Below are 17,417 nucleotides of genomic sequence, written 5' to 3'. Positions count from 1 at the left end.
CAACCAACAACCTCCACACTGACGGGGAAACAAGCACACTGACGGGGAAACGACCACACTGACGGGGAAACCTCCACACTGACGGGGAAACCACCACACTGACGGGGAAACAACCACACTGACGGGGAAACGACCACACTGACGGGGAAACCTCCACACTGACGGGGAAACAACCACACTGACGGGGAAACCTCCACACTGCCGGGGAAACAGCCACGCTGACGGGGAAACAACCACACTGACGGGGAAACTTCCACACTGACGGGGAAACGACCACACTGACGGGGAAACAACCACACTGACGGGGAAACCTCCAAACTGACGGGGAAACGACCACACTGACGGGGAAACTTCCACACTGACGGGGAAACCACCACACTGACGGGGAAACCACCACACTGACGGGGAAACGACCACACTGACGGGGAAAGTACTACGCCGACAGGGAAACCTCCACACTGACAGGGAAACCTCCACACTGACGGGGACAACCTCCACACTGACGGGGAAACCTCCACACTGACGGGGAAACTTCCACACTGACGGGGAAACCACCACACTGACGGGGAAACCACCACACTGACGGGGAAACGACCACACTGACGGGGAAACGACCACACTGACGGGGAAACGACCACACTGACGGGGAAACCTCCAAACTGACGGGGAAACGACCACACTGACGGGGAAACGACCACACTGACGGGGAAACGACCACACTGACGGGGAAACCTCCACACTGACGGGAAAACTTCCACACTGAGGGGGAAACCACCACACTGACGGGGAAACCACCACACTGACGGGGAAACCACCACACTGACGGGGAAACGACCACGCTGACGGGGAAACGACCACATTGACGGGGAAACGAGCACGCAGACGGGGAAACGACCACACTGACGGGGAAACGACCACACTGATGGGGAAACGACCACACTGAGGGGGAAACGACCACACTGACGGGGAAACGACCACACTGATGGGGAAACGACCACACTGACGGGGAAACGACCACACTGACGGGGAAACCTCCACACTGACGGGGAAACAGCCACGCTGACGGGGAAACAACCACACTGACGGGGAAACTTCCACACTGATGGGGAAATTGCCAAATAGACATAGGTTGTCCATCACAATTAGCAGTTCGACCAATGAGAAAATGTTAATTAGTGGTTCCGCCAACAGAAGATTGGCTGCATGCCCGTCAACATTTGCATTTGACATTCGACGGAGTTGGGCGGGAATATGGGGTCGGATATTAGGAACGATATTGTGACATTAGACTGTACTAGTACATTTTCTTCGTCTCCATGTTTACCAAACGCATTGGTTACTAACGTATGCGTAGGTCAGGTTGCGAACTGCAGCTAAAAATAATAAATCGGTATGTTAACAATTTGTTCTTGAACATGTTATAGGGTTTTGTGTTTTGAAAGCTCATGATGTGAAAAAAATGAATGGCTTCTACGTGATAATAAATGCTGTTGTTTCAGCCGCAAACTTCAAACACTGTCGTCTTCATCTGCCACACATCAATTTTACACACAAATTTTAAAAAGATGGCCGATTTTAAATTTGCAAGGCTCTGTGAATTTCCTAGAAAATTATTACCACAAGTTCTGTACACATACCTTAAATATTTTGGCACGTAAGTTGAATGAATGAATGAATGAATGAATGAATGAATGAATGAATGAATGAATGAATGAATGATTTATTAGAAAAGAAACTCTCGCAGCCTACTGGCTGAATTGCAGATTCCATTACAAGTACTTTAAAAGTGTCATTCAGTTATAATATAAAAACGATAATTAAATTTACCTATTTAAAATCAGTTTTGTCATGGCTTAAACATTCATGTCTCCGTTACAGATGATTAAAAGATTATTAAAATAATAGATATATAATACACATAGATATATTTCGCGAACAGTACGACATACATGCGGGCCTAACTCTTTCATCACATAAGTCACAATTTTTTCCTTGTTCAAGTTCTCTGAAGGGTTGTGTTGAAAACAATATTGCTATTCATTCGTTTAACAGTCGGGTTAGGTATGGTATGGTAGAGTTTTGGTATCTATTTGTCTCACAGTTCTCAGTTTGTTAGCATTTCGAGTGTTCCTGTCATGCTCCTCGCTTCCTCTCGGTGGGAGGAGGTCAGGGTTGATCTTAGAAGCAAATTTCCGGCATAAGTCCGTGCGTCGGCTGCTGAGTGACTGTAGGCCTGTAGTGTGCAAGGCTGAGTTGTAGTCCACGTACTGACCCCTCAGGATGGTGCGCAGTGCCCTCTTCTGTATCCTCTCCAAGCGAGCTGACTGGGAACTAGTGAGTCCTGGGTGCCATACAGGGTTGTTTGCCTTCTTTGACAGTCGCCACTACCTTGCTATATTACTGGCTGTTATAGGGCTCGTCTCTCCCTGACGAAGATCGTTGTTTAATTTACAAACGCATCTGATGTAATTTCAGGGCAGCAAAATTGTTTCTTTTACATCAATTTACTGAACATTCTGTAGTAATTTGAATCAGACCTATCTCACAGTGAAATGTCTAACACTGGGGATCTCCCAAGGCCAGTAGGTGTTAATTTGTGAGGGCGCTTCACTCGGCAGTGTCTCATGGCAGGCAGTGAGAGACGCCCTCTTACTGCTAGGGGCTAGGGGACTTCCAATTGTGATCTCCCACGGCCAATAGGTGTTTGCTACGGTGGGGATTTGAGGCTCTGAACGCGATGTGTTAAAGTGTGCATTGTGAGGTATTTCCCACGACCTATAGGGGTTTGCTCGTGTTTGGTTTAGTATCTCTTCATTCTGTGGTGTCCCATTGATACAGCGTAGGGAAGGAAGAGACAATCTCGTACTTTGGCCCCGTAAAGGCCGGGAGTTAAGCAGTTCCTCAGATAGGGCGTAGGTGGTTTGAGGATTTGTGAGGGAAGTTTGCCTTGGTGCGTTCTCGCAATCTTCACGCTGAAGGCCCATTGCCGTGTTTAGTACTTCGGTAAGGGAAGCTGGCCGCTGCGGGTTACGCCGGCGGCCGCCGCCTTCGACGATTTGCATTGGCCAGGAGGTTGGTCGCCAGACCATTGAACCTGCATCCTCTACTATAACGCTCGAATGAACTTGCGTCTGCGTCGATTGAGAATTAGAACCTGGCGGGTTTGTGTTAGTTCGCATGCTCAAGTTTTGTGGGACATTCACTGCCTTTCCGTAGAACGTTACGCGGCGGTGGGATTTGGATCTTCCATACACAGCTGTAGGTCGGCTAGATGTCTGCTGGAGACGGCGTGAAAATCTGCCAAGGCTGCCGTGTTCACAGGACGTCTCTGCCGCCTTTCCGTAGAACGTTGTGCCGTGGGATTTGGATCTTCCATACACAGCTGTAGGTCGGCTAGATGTCTGCTGGAGACGGCGTGAAAATCTGCCAAGGCTGCCGTGTTCACAGGACGTCTCTGCCGCCTTTCCGTAGAACGTTGTGCCGTGGGATTTGGATCTTCCATACACAGCTGTAGGTCGGCTAGATGTCTGCTGGAGACGGCGTGAACTTCTCTCAAGGCTGCCGTGGTCACGGGACGTCTCTGCCGCCTTTCCGTAGAACGTTACACGATGGGATTTCCATCTATCATACCGTGTTCTACGTAGGCTGAGATGGCGTGAACGTTTGGTCTTATTGCCGTGGTAGATACTGCGGTTCTCACCCTCCCCCATAACTGCAGGTAGCGTCAAATCAACTGCAATGCCATAAAATGGTAACGGGGCACCATCACCTTCGTCGCTATCTGAAATGTTGCAATACGTCGGTTCGGTAGAGGGTGAGACAGCAGGCAGTGACTGACAAGAGACTACGTCCTCTCGTTCTTCCCTCCACGTGCGTGTTTTAGCCGGGAGCTTCGTGAGCGCTGATCTGTTCACATCAGACATGCCACCATCTTCGATTTCCCAGTACGTGTGAAATGAAAGGGCAGTATCGTCTGGGATCTCACAGTAGTTGGGTTCGATTGAGCTTAGGGTTGTAGGCAGCGATCTGCAAGATATTAGTTGGCGCTGGGAAACGTCACTGTGTTGGTGGGGAATGGCGGGGAGGGAAGCAGACCTCGCCCGCCAGATTTCGCATGCGGTACGGTGCAAGCTCGGTCATTCTTGTTGCCTAAGGTTGACCACCTCTTCAGTATTACCACGATGGATACTAGAACTAGAACTAGACCCGGCACTGTCAGAAAGGCAGCATAGATGGAAATGTCGTCTGGGGCAGGTCTGTTCATGATGGTACTGACTTCAAGCGGCGTAGTAGACGTAGATGCTGGTGAAGTTTTGTTGTACCCCATTTGGTCTTCGTTATGACCATTAAGCACCAACCAACTAGTATTCCCATTGCCAAGCACAAAACAGGTTATATTTCTCGCGTTTGTTTGGGTGAATGGCCTCAGATTTCCTTCAGTGGATGAGCTATTCGTGCTTGCGTTATGTGTCGTCCTTTCCAACCTTAAAGCAAACGCCCTCATAGTCTCGTTTGCTTCCGATAGTGTAGTGAAGCGTAGGCGTAAGCCACCCTGTAAAGCCACAGTCAAGCCACCATTCTGTTCCCATCCCTGTCTACACTGGTCAGTGTCACTATGAAGGGTGCTTCGGTTGAAAAATCCAGTCTTTATCAGGACAAGAGAATGTTCCTGACCCTTAGTCTTTGTCAAGAGGATGTCTGGCAAGCCACACGATGTGTTTTCTATTGTAACACTACTGTCAGAAGACGTAGATAAATTATACATGTATGTCCAACCCCAAGTCTGTTCATTCATGAAAGGGTGGTGAGTGATACAGACGAGATAGTCGGAGATCGTAAGTGACACATCCTGTCTTCTGATGTGATGATGGTCGCGTTCATCCTTGAGATTGTGAAGAGAAAGGCTCCACGCCGCATCATCCACCACCGTGTCACGAACCGTGCCCAACCTCTTGCCAACAACGTGAAGCACGGACGAAAGATTCCTTAGCCCCCAGAACGTCTCCCCGTCGACGAATGTAAAGTTCCCGCCTAGAGTCAAGTCACGGAGGTCATGAAGGTACCGGAATGCGCCCCGAGGAATGTGGTTTGATCCCAAGCGGAGCTCCAACAGATTTTGGAGCCCAGAGAACCAGTCAGGGTCTACAGTCTGTAGCGGATTGTACTGTAGGCTTAAGACTTCAAGCGACCTCAGGTCGATAAAAGACCCCGCATCCACCCTCTCTATCTTGTTATTGGACAAGCTCAGTACGTAGAGACCATTCAAACCAGAGAACCAATTCTGCCTGATATGAGTGAGTTTGTTAAAGTCTAGGGCCAACGTATGAAGGTTAGACAATCTGGCGAAGACGTCCTCTTCAATATCAGTGATGTCACATTTCACCAGGGCCAGAATCGAATGGCAAATGCCCTCCAGTGTTATTGCCGATAGAAATCCTAGTGGATACCCCGTTACTGCAACCGAGACTGCAAATTTGTTAATGCAAGGTATTGCCATGGGTGCATCTACTGTCCCATTACTAACAACCTTACATGCAGTCCATGCGTGGAAGGGTATCATGTTTTTCAAAGGCCGGTAAAGATTGAATCGGATTTGCTCAACTACAGGTACAGGCTGACTTGCTTTTTCACACTGCGGGGGACAGAAGTAGTCAAAAGTTGTACAAGATGACGCCCCTCTTTGAGCCTTACAGGCAGACACCAAAACCAGGGCAAATAATATGACACCGCGTCTTTTTCGAGAGAAACCTTCTGGACAGGACGCCATTTGATGCAGTACAGTTGTCATTCTCTAGACATTATTCAAAGGGTAAAGGCTTGATACTGATTTTGCCTGCTGTTCCGCCGGAGGATCAAACTGGAAGTAAAGAAAAAAAGACGATCTCGATCCAGTTTTAGCACACTGAGGAGTTAATTTCCACTGGTTTTGACTGAGAAGACAGACGCTATGTACCGTATTTACAGTTTCATTTGTACCAAGGAAATTCCCTAGCTCAAATTTTCGACAAGCTCAATGAACAGTGGACCGTTGGACTGCCACCCTTTCCAGTAACGTGCATATCCAGAGGAAGGGTCGCTAACCATTGGACTACGCACGCTATACACACAATATTTGTAAACATTGTACGTTGAATACGGTGGAAGACGAAACGCATTTTATATCAAGTTGTACCCTCTACAGCAATGAACGAAATGAACTGACGTAGCCTCCAAATTCTACCCAAACTTTCACACATATACAAATGAAACGAAAACCACTCTCCTCTTAACATCCGAAAACCCACAAATTACAGAAAAAGTGGGATCCTTTGTCTTCCTCTGTCTTCAAAAAAGAAGCCAAACCCAGTAGTTTTTTACCAGTAGTTTCTTAGTAGTTATCAATAGTTCTATATGTACAAATTGCCTGTTTTTATACCACATTTCTTCTGTTTCTGCAATTAGCCCTCGGGCAAGAATTTGCAATAAACAATTTAATACTGGTCAACCAGCAGAGAAGAAATAGCTGTATTTCCATCACTATCATCGTTACTTCATTCAAAAGTTTTATTATGACCCAAGAATTTTCTACCACCGTATGAAAATGAAATTCACCACACCTACCTTTCTTATTTTACATGCTGTTTCTCTTCCTAGATCCTCACGGCTGAAAGTCGCCTCTAGCTTGTTGATCTACTTGTTCTTATAGGTCACACGCTCCTTCCGAAGAAGATCGTTGCCTTTCAAAACTACTTCTAATCCAACTGGCGGGTTCCTCCGCCGTCCTCTCTCTTTTACACATCCTCGCGTTAACATTCTAATTAGGATACCAACTCCTCTGATTGGTTAGAGCCGATATGGCTGTAACCAAACAGATCCATATCCCAAGCTGGCAAAGAATATCTTCAATTTTTTCTAGGATTTTGCCGACACATTTATTACTCGTGAATAAAAAGTGTAGACTCATAAGACATAATTCTCCTAAGATTCAATTGGAACAGAGGTGTTTTTGATGAAAAAAGCTGTGTAGACAAATGAAATCATCATAAAACTAGGTTACCACACCAAACTTTAAACGATGATTTTAGATTAATTGGTCTAGACTGGGTCCTATTTTATTTATTTTCTACTATTTAGCCAAACATATTAAAAGTGTCTGGACAAATTAATTAAAATGACTTAAAAGGGCCCCGAGAAGACAAACCAATTGCAAAACATCGTTTGAAGTTGGTTTGGTAAATTGGTTCCATTTCTAATTCTATTCGTCTACACGACTTGTTGCGAATTTTGTTGCAAATGTGCTGAATATGTCATGAAACGGAACAAAGTAGGTTAAAGACATTTCAGTTTCGCCTCTAAATTACAACCCGTTATGTTTTTTTTGTCTTTATTGTTTACCAGCCCTGTCGTTATTTTCCAAGTTATTCTCTTTCTGTTGTCTAATTTTCCCATTGATGCAAGTTAGCATATGTAACATGATGTTTTTCTTTTTGCTGTTATCAAGTTATACCTACCCGGACCGGTATTATCCTGCATACCCACAAACGCTATCAAAAACATAACCTTCGAGTCAATCAATCAATCGTCCGCAGCCATCATAGTAGAAGCATGGAGGCTGTAGACAGTTGTTTCCAGAGGCTTCTGTTGGCAGCTTGGACTCTCCAGGTGTCATTAGTGGTTCCCATATCCAAGAAGTTGAAGGGCAAACCTTCTAGTCGAAGATAATAAATAATAACATATAATATCATACAGCCAGAAGACGTCGACCAATCAGAAGGCTCCATTTCCCATTGGTTGTCAGGCCATAACCTCAAAAGTGGTCGATGATTAGAATAAACGACCGAAGTGGTCGGTTATTCTAATAACCGACCACTTTTTGGACAGTACCATTATACAGGGAACAGGACACTCTAACAGTAGTATTAAGACTTGTAGTACATATATTTATCCATAAAACAATGTATTGTAGTTTATTTTGATTTTTTTTTTATACAACACAAATAAAAAATATATAAATGAAATTCAAACTAAAAACGACTAAACATAATTTTTGACACCCCTGTATCTGTAACCCTGTGTCTAATAACTTTGTCACTTGGATATTCTATATGATAATAGCGTTAAAGCCCCGCCTTATCCTCGGTGTATATGGTGAGATAATCCCTGGTCAAGTGCGATATCTACCGAATAAACCACCAGGCGAGCGTAGCCAAGCTTCAACATAAACCGATCTCTTCAGCCAGTCAAGGTAATACGGTCTTCCCCCCAACATCTGCTTGAAGAGTCGACAAACGGGATTGACGACCTGGGCCGGTGGCAGGTGATCCCATGATCCCTTGCGCGACTAATTGACCTTCGGACCTACTACGAACTTTACAGGAAGTGATCTTGTGTCGCCACGTTTCAGCAACATTTTGGGCAGAGGTGCGACTAAAAAGGTCTGTTGATATTTACGACATTAGACACTGACTGAAAACAATACCTTCGCGTTTCATGTAGCAAGGACGTTCAGTCTGATAGATCGTCCTTGCATGAAGGTAATTACAGTGACTAGTTGAACCACTACGCCAGTGATAGCTGTAACGATAAAGTGGGCGTATTTCTTGACTACTAGCATATGTTATGTTCACTCTGTGCACCTTTCCTTTCAGTCACATCGTCAGAGAAGCCAGCAACAACTCTCATTCAGTGGGCGACTGTTGTTCAGACTTGTGTATTAATCAAGGCGCTCCTTTGATTAACAGATTGATTGTATATCTGTGTAACTTGTTTTAGCGGTGCTGTGGTACGTGTTATACGGACCGGTGAGGGATATGGCCTGGTTCGTCAACAAAGCTTGGCAGTGGTTGACAGGAAACAATGATGATGGCGATGAACACACAGGGTAACGTTATCTGTCTCTGTATAAGGCTGTATAGCGGTATAACGGCGCCCTTCAGCGTAACACACCAACATCGCAAGGTGCTGTAGAAGTTAACTAAATGTGTGGGTTTGTCTTTGGGTTTGTTTGTGGGGGTTTTTCCGGACAGAGTACATGTCGGTTGACAGCACGCGGGTGGGGGGATTGACGGTCTGAATGACAGAATGTCAACAGGTCAGTCGTAGTAGATGGGAGTGAACTTGAAGGTCCGATTCCTAATTTTGCTTTTGTCTGCTAACTGTCTACCTTGCATATTAAAGATATTGTGAGTACTGCATCTACCTACAAGCCTTTGTATAACAAATAGAAAACGTAATGCTTTAATTGCTAATTGTCTATGATTGTAGCTTTCTTAGCAAAGTGGTAAACGAACATTGCCGTGTTCCAATCCGTACAGGCACCACGAATATCGAGGAAGTTTCCACTATGCTGAGCCAGAAAGGTATACAGATGAAGGGCAGCTGTGGAGGGACCACAGGAAGAAAGTTACACTCGACAGCGAAGAAACAAAGCACGCAAAAGAGTTGGTAAGAGTATTCATTGGAGCTATCGTCGATACTGTCAAAGAACAGATCGATGCCGGTGTTCTGAAATATTCGGTCCGGCTGAAATAATCGGTCCGGGGCGTGGCCTAAAATGTACGAAGGCCCACACGCACATATCCCAATCAAGGCGATCGCAGTTCAGTTCAGTACATGTAACGATAAACAGGGTTCTGTAAAGTAAGCATTAACGTAAGATTGTACAATATCGCACATCATAACTTGTTTGTTAACTTATAAAAACCGTCGCGTAAGCATGAAAGAGACTATTCCTTTACAACTAGAATGTTAACCCCCTCTGATTTCTAAGCTTACAAAACAGTAAGTCTCTGCAATGACCCTCGAGCTCTTTGGTCCGCTAAAATAAAAACAGTTCTAAAACAATTCTAGATGTGGCAGACTGTTCCCACTTTTTCCAAATCAGAACAAGAAGGGGTGGACCAAATGATTAAGCCTGACATAATTGGTCCGCCCTTCTGTTGCCCTATCTTATAAAACTTCTTCAGAACGCCTGAAATAAACGGTCCGCCCTCCTGAAAATCGCAATGTTGCCCTATAATATCTTATGAAACTGTTTTTTCTACTATATCATGGCCGAGGTAAACTTGTCTCGTACAATCAACGTCGTTGTTCTTGACATTGACCCCTAATCTCTTAGATACTAGGGGCGGACCGTTTATTTCAGCCGGACCAATTATTTCAGAACGCCTGAAATAAACGGTCCGCCCTCCTGAAAATCGCAATATTGCCCTATAATATCTTATGAAACTGTTTTTTCTACTATATCATGGCCGAGGTAAACTTGTCTCGTACAATCAACGTCGTTGTTCTTGACACTGAGCCCAAATCTCTTAGATATTAGAGGCGGACCGATTATTTCAGTCGGACCAATTATTTCAGACCGCCTGAAATAAACGGTCCGCCCTCCTGAAAATCGCAATGTTGCCCTATAATATCTTATGAAACTGTTTTTGTACTATATCATGGACGAAATAAACTTGTCTTGTACAACCAACGTCGTTGTTCTTGACAATGAGCCTAAATCTCTTAGATACTAGGGGCGGACCGTTTATTTCAGCCGGACCAATTATTTCAGAACGCCTGAAATAAACGGTCCGCCCTCCTGAAAACCGCAATGTTGGCTTATAATGTCTTTTGGGGGGAGCCGTTACAAATTCGGATGGCACCCAGGCTAGCACGGACGCGTCCGAAAACTGATCGACAATACACATCAGAGAAACAGACTAATTTTTACCTATTAATATATTCGCACATAGTGTTCATACGTAGTGTTAAAAACATTAAAAAAGTGCGTGAGAGAAAGACAGAGACTTGGTTATCATTAGATTACATACATTCCCCTCCATAGTTCCTATACATTAACAAAAACTCAAAACGTTTCCCCAGAGGTCTGTGAATAGGCACCCTGAAAGTTGGAAATCTCCGATTTCTTGCAGATATTATTAGTTTTGACATCCCTTTCATATATATAAGAAGTATACCATATATGTCTGAAGTTTACACCCATGGTTTTCATTTGATTTTCAAAGTATATTCTACAAAAGGAACACAAGCATGTAAAATAAGTGGTACATATGCATGTAAGTAATAACAAACGAGAAACATAGAATCAGGAAACAATAGTCTTTGTCACACACAATAGTCAATGTACTTTTTTTACATTATGGGCCCCAAAAGTCTAATTCGTACGTAAAGACTGCTATTTTGCATAAGCAGATTTTAGGTAGGAAAATCAGGCTCTCTGACTTTCCATGTGATATCTGCTTGGAGATGCATTGTGTATCTTGTTTATCAGTCCTATACAGTTGTAGACAGGAGGTTCATTCCTGTACATAATACATTTAAATCATCTAGTATATTTAGATTAAGCAATGACAGAATCTAAAATGATATACACTATAGTAGAACATCTATTGAATTATATTCAGGTGTATAATATGCCAACAGCAAAGTAGTTGTATCTCTTAGACCGTTACATACATGTACTAGTTTCGCCAGCAGAGCTAGAGCATAAACAATGCTTTTCTTGGTGTAAGAATGATGTTTCTTTTGTCTAGATTAAGTGAATGTTGATTTGATAATACATAGTACATGTATCTATGATTCTAAGTTACAAAGAGTCAATACCTACTCTCACATTGTTTCTGTGTCTCATTGTCACATTGGCCCTTCCATACATGCTTAAAAGTCTGACAGTCTCCCAAATCATATCCAGTTGCTTTAGTAGCTGTTTTTGGCGTATCTCATTACCTGGATGTCTAACCTTCACCGACATACATGGTATTCGATATTCACTACATTGTGTATAATCACTGAAAATGGAACATTGCAACATTGACATCATGCGACTTACAAATGTAGTTCATTTGAATATTGACAATATTAAGGTGAGTTATACAAGTGAACGGCTGGTAGTAATTAAAGAATTTGACGCATGTTCTAGTTAGTTTTCTGCAGCATGGCTGGTACAGCTTCTTTCTCAGCCTTCTCTGTAGAGTCAGTCCACTGGGTGGGAAAGTACCCCAATCACATCGTAGTTATGTAGTCCTCAAAATCCGCTCCGACCAAGTAGCGATGAGAGGGGTCGCTTAAGGTAACGGCGTCCGACATAACCTGCGGATTAAAGGTCAACATCTGCTAACTGCTTTGAAGAAGTGAATATCTGTCCTTTCCCCTACATTTTATCAACAACCTGTGCATTATGACCTGGATTTGTTGTTTAGTTCTTGCGCGAATGACACACAGCTAGCATTCAGACTCAATCGTAGCTAACTCCATGCCAAAGCTAAAAAAACATTTTCCTAGTTAAATGTGTATTGAAAACAGACGGGAAAAAACTTCAATTGAAAGCGACAGATATGTGTCAGCAGTATATTCTGTAAGATCCACTTACATCTATGACAGGGGTAGGATCCTTAGGTTGACAATCAATCCAGGCCCTGAGTTGTTTTGTCTTGAAGTCGAAGTACTCCATTCCATAATCCTCCTTTACAGCCTTTTCCATTTTGTTTCGCACGTTCTGTGTAATCAGTAGTAGAAGTCTGCTTTTGGTCATGTATATGCAAAACTTAAGCGACGGTCACAACCCGCCGTACGTGCTTCTGCGTGCTGTCTACGTGCAAAAACGAGGGCAAACGTAGGGCATCCGTGCGTGGTGAGTACCACCTCCGTACGGAATCCTAAGGATTTGGGAGCACGCAGACACGCCGTAGAACTTTAAGTGCATGTAAAACTTTTTCTACGTGCGGTCTGCGGATTCACCACCCGTTCGTGCGAGTACGAGCGACGCGCGTGCCCCGTACGTGCCGTGCGGAAGAAGCACGTGTGAGTACGGCCTCCTTACGGTAAAGTTGCAATCGCACGGAGATCGTACGTTGTAAGCACGTACAACTCACTTACCACTTGCGCAACGTACGATGCACGCAACCGCTCACGGCCAGACTTGGCGTGCAGACCATACTCTTACACTTTGTGCAACCGTGCGAGTGACGTGCGTAGACGCCACTCCTTCCCCACGTTTTCAGAAAAAAAAACGTAGAAGACGTAGCCTCCCAAAACACGTACGGAGAAAAAGCACGTACGGCGGGTTGTGACCGTCGCTTTACGAACTAGCGCTTTAGAATATTAATCCTAGGCAGCATCCACAGTGATTTTGTTCTTTCTTTCAATGCAGAACGATCACCTTTCTTTTGACCATCTCGTTCGTTTATGCATGTCATATGTTTTGGTTACCAGAAAGTACACTATTATATATATATATAATAGTCATATTATGTACAGAATCTTGCAAATAGTATAGGGCACCTTAAGCGTGGGGAAGAAAAGAAGCACCGAATTTGTCAACACCTCTACTACTAGTAAACACGATGCAGCAGATATCGTACTTGTACCTCAATGTACTGCTTGTAGACATTGGGCAGAAGGATATTTGTCGACGGTCCAAAGCTGCCAGGCTCCACGATGACAACTTTGACACCCCATTTGTGCATCTCATGCCTGGGTTAAAGGGTTATGTTAGTAAGTAGGACGTAAAATATGAACAAGTAGAGTTCCACGATCTCATACCTTCGCCAAATCATGTTAATCGTTATGACTGACAAATTATGAATTATCCCCCTGATTATGCAAATAGAATCCTCATTTACATGAACTATACATGTATCAATTGATCATATTCTCCACCAAAAACGGTCATATCTTGACAAAGAATTAATGCCATTCTAGAATTTTCTACTAAATTGTGGAAATGAGGTCCTTATTTGAATAAGTTATATTTAATGATGTTCACCTTCACTTAACTTTCAATTACCCCAAGTAGGAAATTTCAGGCATTATTATTATTGAACTATAACATTTTCTCATTAATTATGCAAATTATGTCTTCATTTACATAATAAATATCTGTCTGTGTTTCTCTCGTTCTCAATTACACATGTCACAATGTCATGTTATGCAGCTGATTTATAGAATTTCCTCATAAGTTATGCAAAGTAAGGCCAGATTTGCAAAATTGTCACATAAAACGTACATTCCAAAAATCATGACAATCCGTCAACCGGTTCTTGAGTTATATATCCTATTTTGAATATTATTAACCAAACGCTCCTGCGCATGCTTTCGAGTTTAAATAAAGGCTTACTTACTTACTTACTTACTGCAGTTCTAGAGCAAGCCGCCAGAGGGCCCAAACTCACGTCACTTCTTCCCCAGCCCAATAGCTACCTACATATATCATCCAATTTTAGTGACCCTAGCATGTCCAGATCACAAGATACAAAAACCGGTAGTTCACCTGCAGTACCATAAGAAGCCGCTAGGGGGCCCAAAATCTAAACATTTTGAGGTATCATCGAGACCTACCCACCTACCAAATATCAAGACAGTCCATTTAAGCCTTCTCAAGTTATCGTGTTTACAGACAGACAGACAGACAGACAGGCAGACAGACAGACAGACAGACACTCTGAAAACATAACCTTCTTGGCGAAGGTAAAAATATATAAAGAGGACGTGGCATTATTGGTTCTCTCGTTCGGTTAAAAAAATCGTGTCTTCGAATTCGTGATACAGACATCTATGATTACGAATGCATGTACACATGACGCGGCATGTATATAACTCACATACCTGAGCGCGTCGGAGAAAAATTCCAGGGCCGCTTTAGCCATGCAGTAGACACCAGCCATTGCGGCTACGTAGAGCCCAGCCACACTGGATATGTTCACGACTCGTCCTAACAAAGGAACCAGCATCTAAATAAGAGTATTATCCCAACCCAAAATACCTTCAAAGTGCTGCTTGTAAACGTCTCGTATTGATTGGTGCTATTAACATGAAGCAGTCGCAGAACGAGTTAAAACCACTATTACCCTGACCTTTCGCCCGACGAATCAGTGGTAAGAACGCCTTGGTGACCCGCACGGTACCGAAAGTGTTCACTTCCATCACACGTCGGTAGGTGGCGAGACTGACCCACTCTGTCTCTCCCGGCTGCCAGATTCCGGCATTGTTCACCAGTGCGTAGAGACCTGATGGACAGTTAACCCATTATTGCACTTCCTTACGAAGACAAATACATCACATTACCCGTGTGTTGTCATCTGGTTGTTTCTTCTGCTGATTAAACGATTTCTATCAGATCAACTTCGGCTTAATCGGTTGAAACAGTTCTTTCTCGAATAGCAGGCAACGTCAGTCAAAAAAGTAGCCACAGGGTGAAAATCTAAGATGAGATAAAACGTTATGGAATGAGACATTTGCTATAAAATTTAGCTGTCATGTTTACGCCATATCTCAGCACTTAGTAACTCATGAAAAAGTTCTCACCCTTTGACCCCGTCGGCAGTCGATCTTTGACCTGTTGTACAGCGGCCTTCACCTGTCCATCATCAGTCACGTCTATCTGAACAGTACTCAGCCTGCTCGAGCACTCCGCCCGGAGTTTCTTCGCCCCCTCCCCACCACTGTCTGCCAGCAGACAGCCGGCAAACACCGTGAACCCCAGCGAGTCCAGGCGTTTGGCAAGCCCAAATCCGAAACCACTGTCACACCCTGTTGTTAGAAAGTCAAACATTCAAGCAGGTCAATCATCTGTCTATACCTTACAAGATACACTTTCAAAGAGTTTTGATAGACTACCAAGACTAAAAGTGAACATGCTAATGATTGCATGTGTTGGAATCAAAGTCCTAGTATACCTGTAATGAAGACAGCTTTGCCGTTCCCGTTCACTCGGCTCTTCGGCGCCAAGTACAGAACCAGACAGTATCCCACTGAACCCAGCAGTATCCCCGAGGCCAGGTAGTACAGGACAGGTGCACAGTGGTACAACAACAACAACAAGCCTGAAAAGGCAGATATACCAACCAGACTTGCAGTATAAAACACGTGTAATGGATTCAACATTGTTGGAACCTATCCAGAACCTGGACTTTGTGATTTTGACCTGCCTCTTTTTGATCCGCAGCTAGTGTCACTATTTGAGGTGGGCATGCAAGGGGCAAAGTTCGAAATGATCAATGGCAATGTGCAGGTCTACATCTATTTTTTTTAAGATAGGAATAGTACTAGTGTTCAGGAAAAAGTCAACGATACTGACTTGACGTAAAATAGAGAATCAATACAAAAGAACTAGACCACGTGCATTCACAATGACAAAACGAATAATATTAAGTACTGCTCATAAGACATATGCATGTAAGTAATAACAAACGAGAAACACAGAATCAGGAAACAATAGTCTATGTCACACACAAGACATATACAAGAGTCAATGTACTTTTTTACATTATGAGCCCAAAAAGTCTGATTCGTACGTAAAGCCTGCTATTTTGCATAAGCAGATTTAGGTAGGAAAATCAGGCTTTCTGACTTTCCATGTGATATCTACTTGGAGCTATCTTGTTTATTAGTCCTATACAATTGTAGACAGGAGGTGTATTACTGTACATTATACATTTGAATCAGCTAGTACATGTATATTTACATTAAGCAATGACAGAATCTAAAATGATATAGCATTGAATTAAATTCATGTGTATAATATGTAAGTGTAGATGTGTGATGTGAGAGAATACAGTTCTTTTGGGGATATTTGGATGGCCCTGAAAAGGGCCGGGGTTTGTTGCTGTGATGATGCGTCCGTCAGATGATCCTTTAGCCACCGAAGCCGTACAGGGTGCGACCTTGGCGTTTGAGAGCGTAGACAACGTCCATGGCGGATACATATAGGTATATGTAAACACACACACGCACACACTGTTTACTACTACATGTATATTTAGACAGGACAAAAACGGCGACTAATTAACGGCCAATCTATATTGTTCTAAGGAACGTCGCAGGCGACATTTGTTCCAGAAGGCCTCCTTTATGCCTTGTTCGATACCAGGCAGAACGCGTTCAGACTTTTCTTACGTCAGAATAAACTTGACATGTTTTTCTTTCTTTCTGTTGTTGTTGTTGTTGCTGTGCGTTGCAGTTGACGCTGGACGTAGTCTCTGTATTGCCATGTGCATGGGTAGCTTTGTAGCTAGCTGCGGTGACAGGTTAGTGGTGTGTACATGTGTATATTGTGGTAGTGTATATTGTGATTATATTGTGATTGAAACAGCTCTTTTGTGGGGATGTGGGTGGCCTTGAAAAAGGCCGGGGTTATGTCGATCAGCGGCGGTCGATCTACTTGGAGCTGGTGTACTTGGTGACGGCCTTGGTGCCCTCGCTGACGGCGTGCTTGGCCAGCTCGCCCGGCAGCAGGAGTCTGACGGCGGTCTGAATCTCGCGGCTACTGATGGTGGAGCGCTTGTTGTAGTGAGCCAGACGGGAAGCCTCGGCGGCGATGCGCTCGAAGATGTCGTTGACAAAGGAGTTCATGATGCCCATGGCCTTGCTGGAGACGCCGGTGTCGGGGTGCACCTGCTTGAGCACTTTGTAGATGTAGACGCCGAACGTCTCCCTCC

At 44.0% G+C, this 17,417-nt stretch overlaps 3 protein-coding genes and 1 long non-coding RNA gene across 5 annotated transcripts; 1 reads left to right on the top strand and 3 right to left on the bottom strand.

Annotated features, from left to right (window-relative positions):
- Positions 1–2,537: 2,537 nt before the first annotated feature.
- LOC109466240 lies at positions 2,538–5,497 on the bottom strand. Its single transcript, XM_019763913.1, has 2 exons — positions 4,359–5,497; positions 2,538–4,131 (listed from the first exon to the last, which is right to left on the bottom strand). Exons 1-2 carry the CDS (start codon positions 5,495–5,497, stop codon positions 2,538–2,540), a joined length of 2,733 nt encoding a protein of 910 aa, XP_019619472.1.
- A 2,827-nt stretch (positions 5,498–8,324) lies between these two features.
- LOC109466274 lies at positions 8,325–9,473 on the top strand. Its single transcript, XR_002140015.1, has 3 exons — positions 8,325–8,414; positions 8,752–8,860; positions 9,294–9,473. It is a non-coding gene; the product is annotated as an uncharacterized LOC109466274 (long non-coding RNA).
- Positions 9,474–11,247: 1,774 nt separating this feature from the next.
- On the bottom strand, positions 11,248–15,864 carry LOC109466273 (D-beta-hydroxybutyrate dehydrogenase, mitochondrial-like). Of its 2 annotated transcripts, XM_019763977.1 has the most exons (7): positions 15,657–15,864; positions 15,286–15,510; positions 14,835–14,987; positions 14,587–14,692; positions 13,350–13,455; positions 12,353–12,478; positions 11,248–12,072 (listed from the first exon to the last, which is right to left on the bottom strand). In XM_019763977.1, the coding sequence occupies exons 1-7, from the start codon at positions 15,862–15,864 to the stop codon at positions 11,986–11,988; spliced, it is 1,011 nt and encodes a 336-aa protein (XP_019619536.1). In that variant the 3' UTR covers positions 11,248–11,985. The 2 variants fall into 2 exon arrangements, with proteins under 2 accessions (XP_019619536.1, XP_019619537.1); XM_019763978.1 differs by lacking the exon at positions 12,353–12,478.
- Positions 15,865–16,939: 1,075 nt separating this feature from the next.
- LOC109466239 (histone H2B type 1-L-like) lies at positions 16,940–17,412 on the bottom strand (the record flags this gene model as incomplete). Its single annotated transcript, XM_019763912.1, has 1 exon — positions 16,940–17,412. A coding segment is annotated over one exon (276 nt), but the record flags the coding sequence as incomplete, so codon positions are not given.
- Positions 17,413–17,417: the final 5 nt, after the last annotated feature.

This window comes from Branchiostoma belcheri, unplaced genomic scaffold (assembly GCF_001625305.1).
Source record: "Branchiostoma belcheri isolate BF01 breed outbred unplaced genomic scaffold, Haploidv18h27 scaffold161, whole genome shotgun sequence".
In the NCBI taxonomy this organism is placed as follows: domain Eukaryota; kingdom Metazoa; phylum Chordata; class Leptocardii; order Amphioxiformes; family Branchiostomatidae; genus Branchiostoma; species Branchiostoma belcheri.
This window is presented reverse-complemented; position numbering and strand designations above follow the sequence as displayed.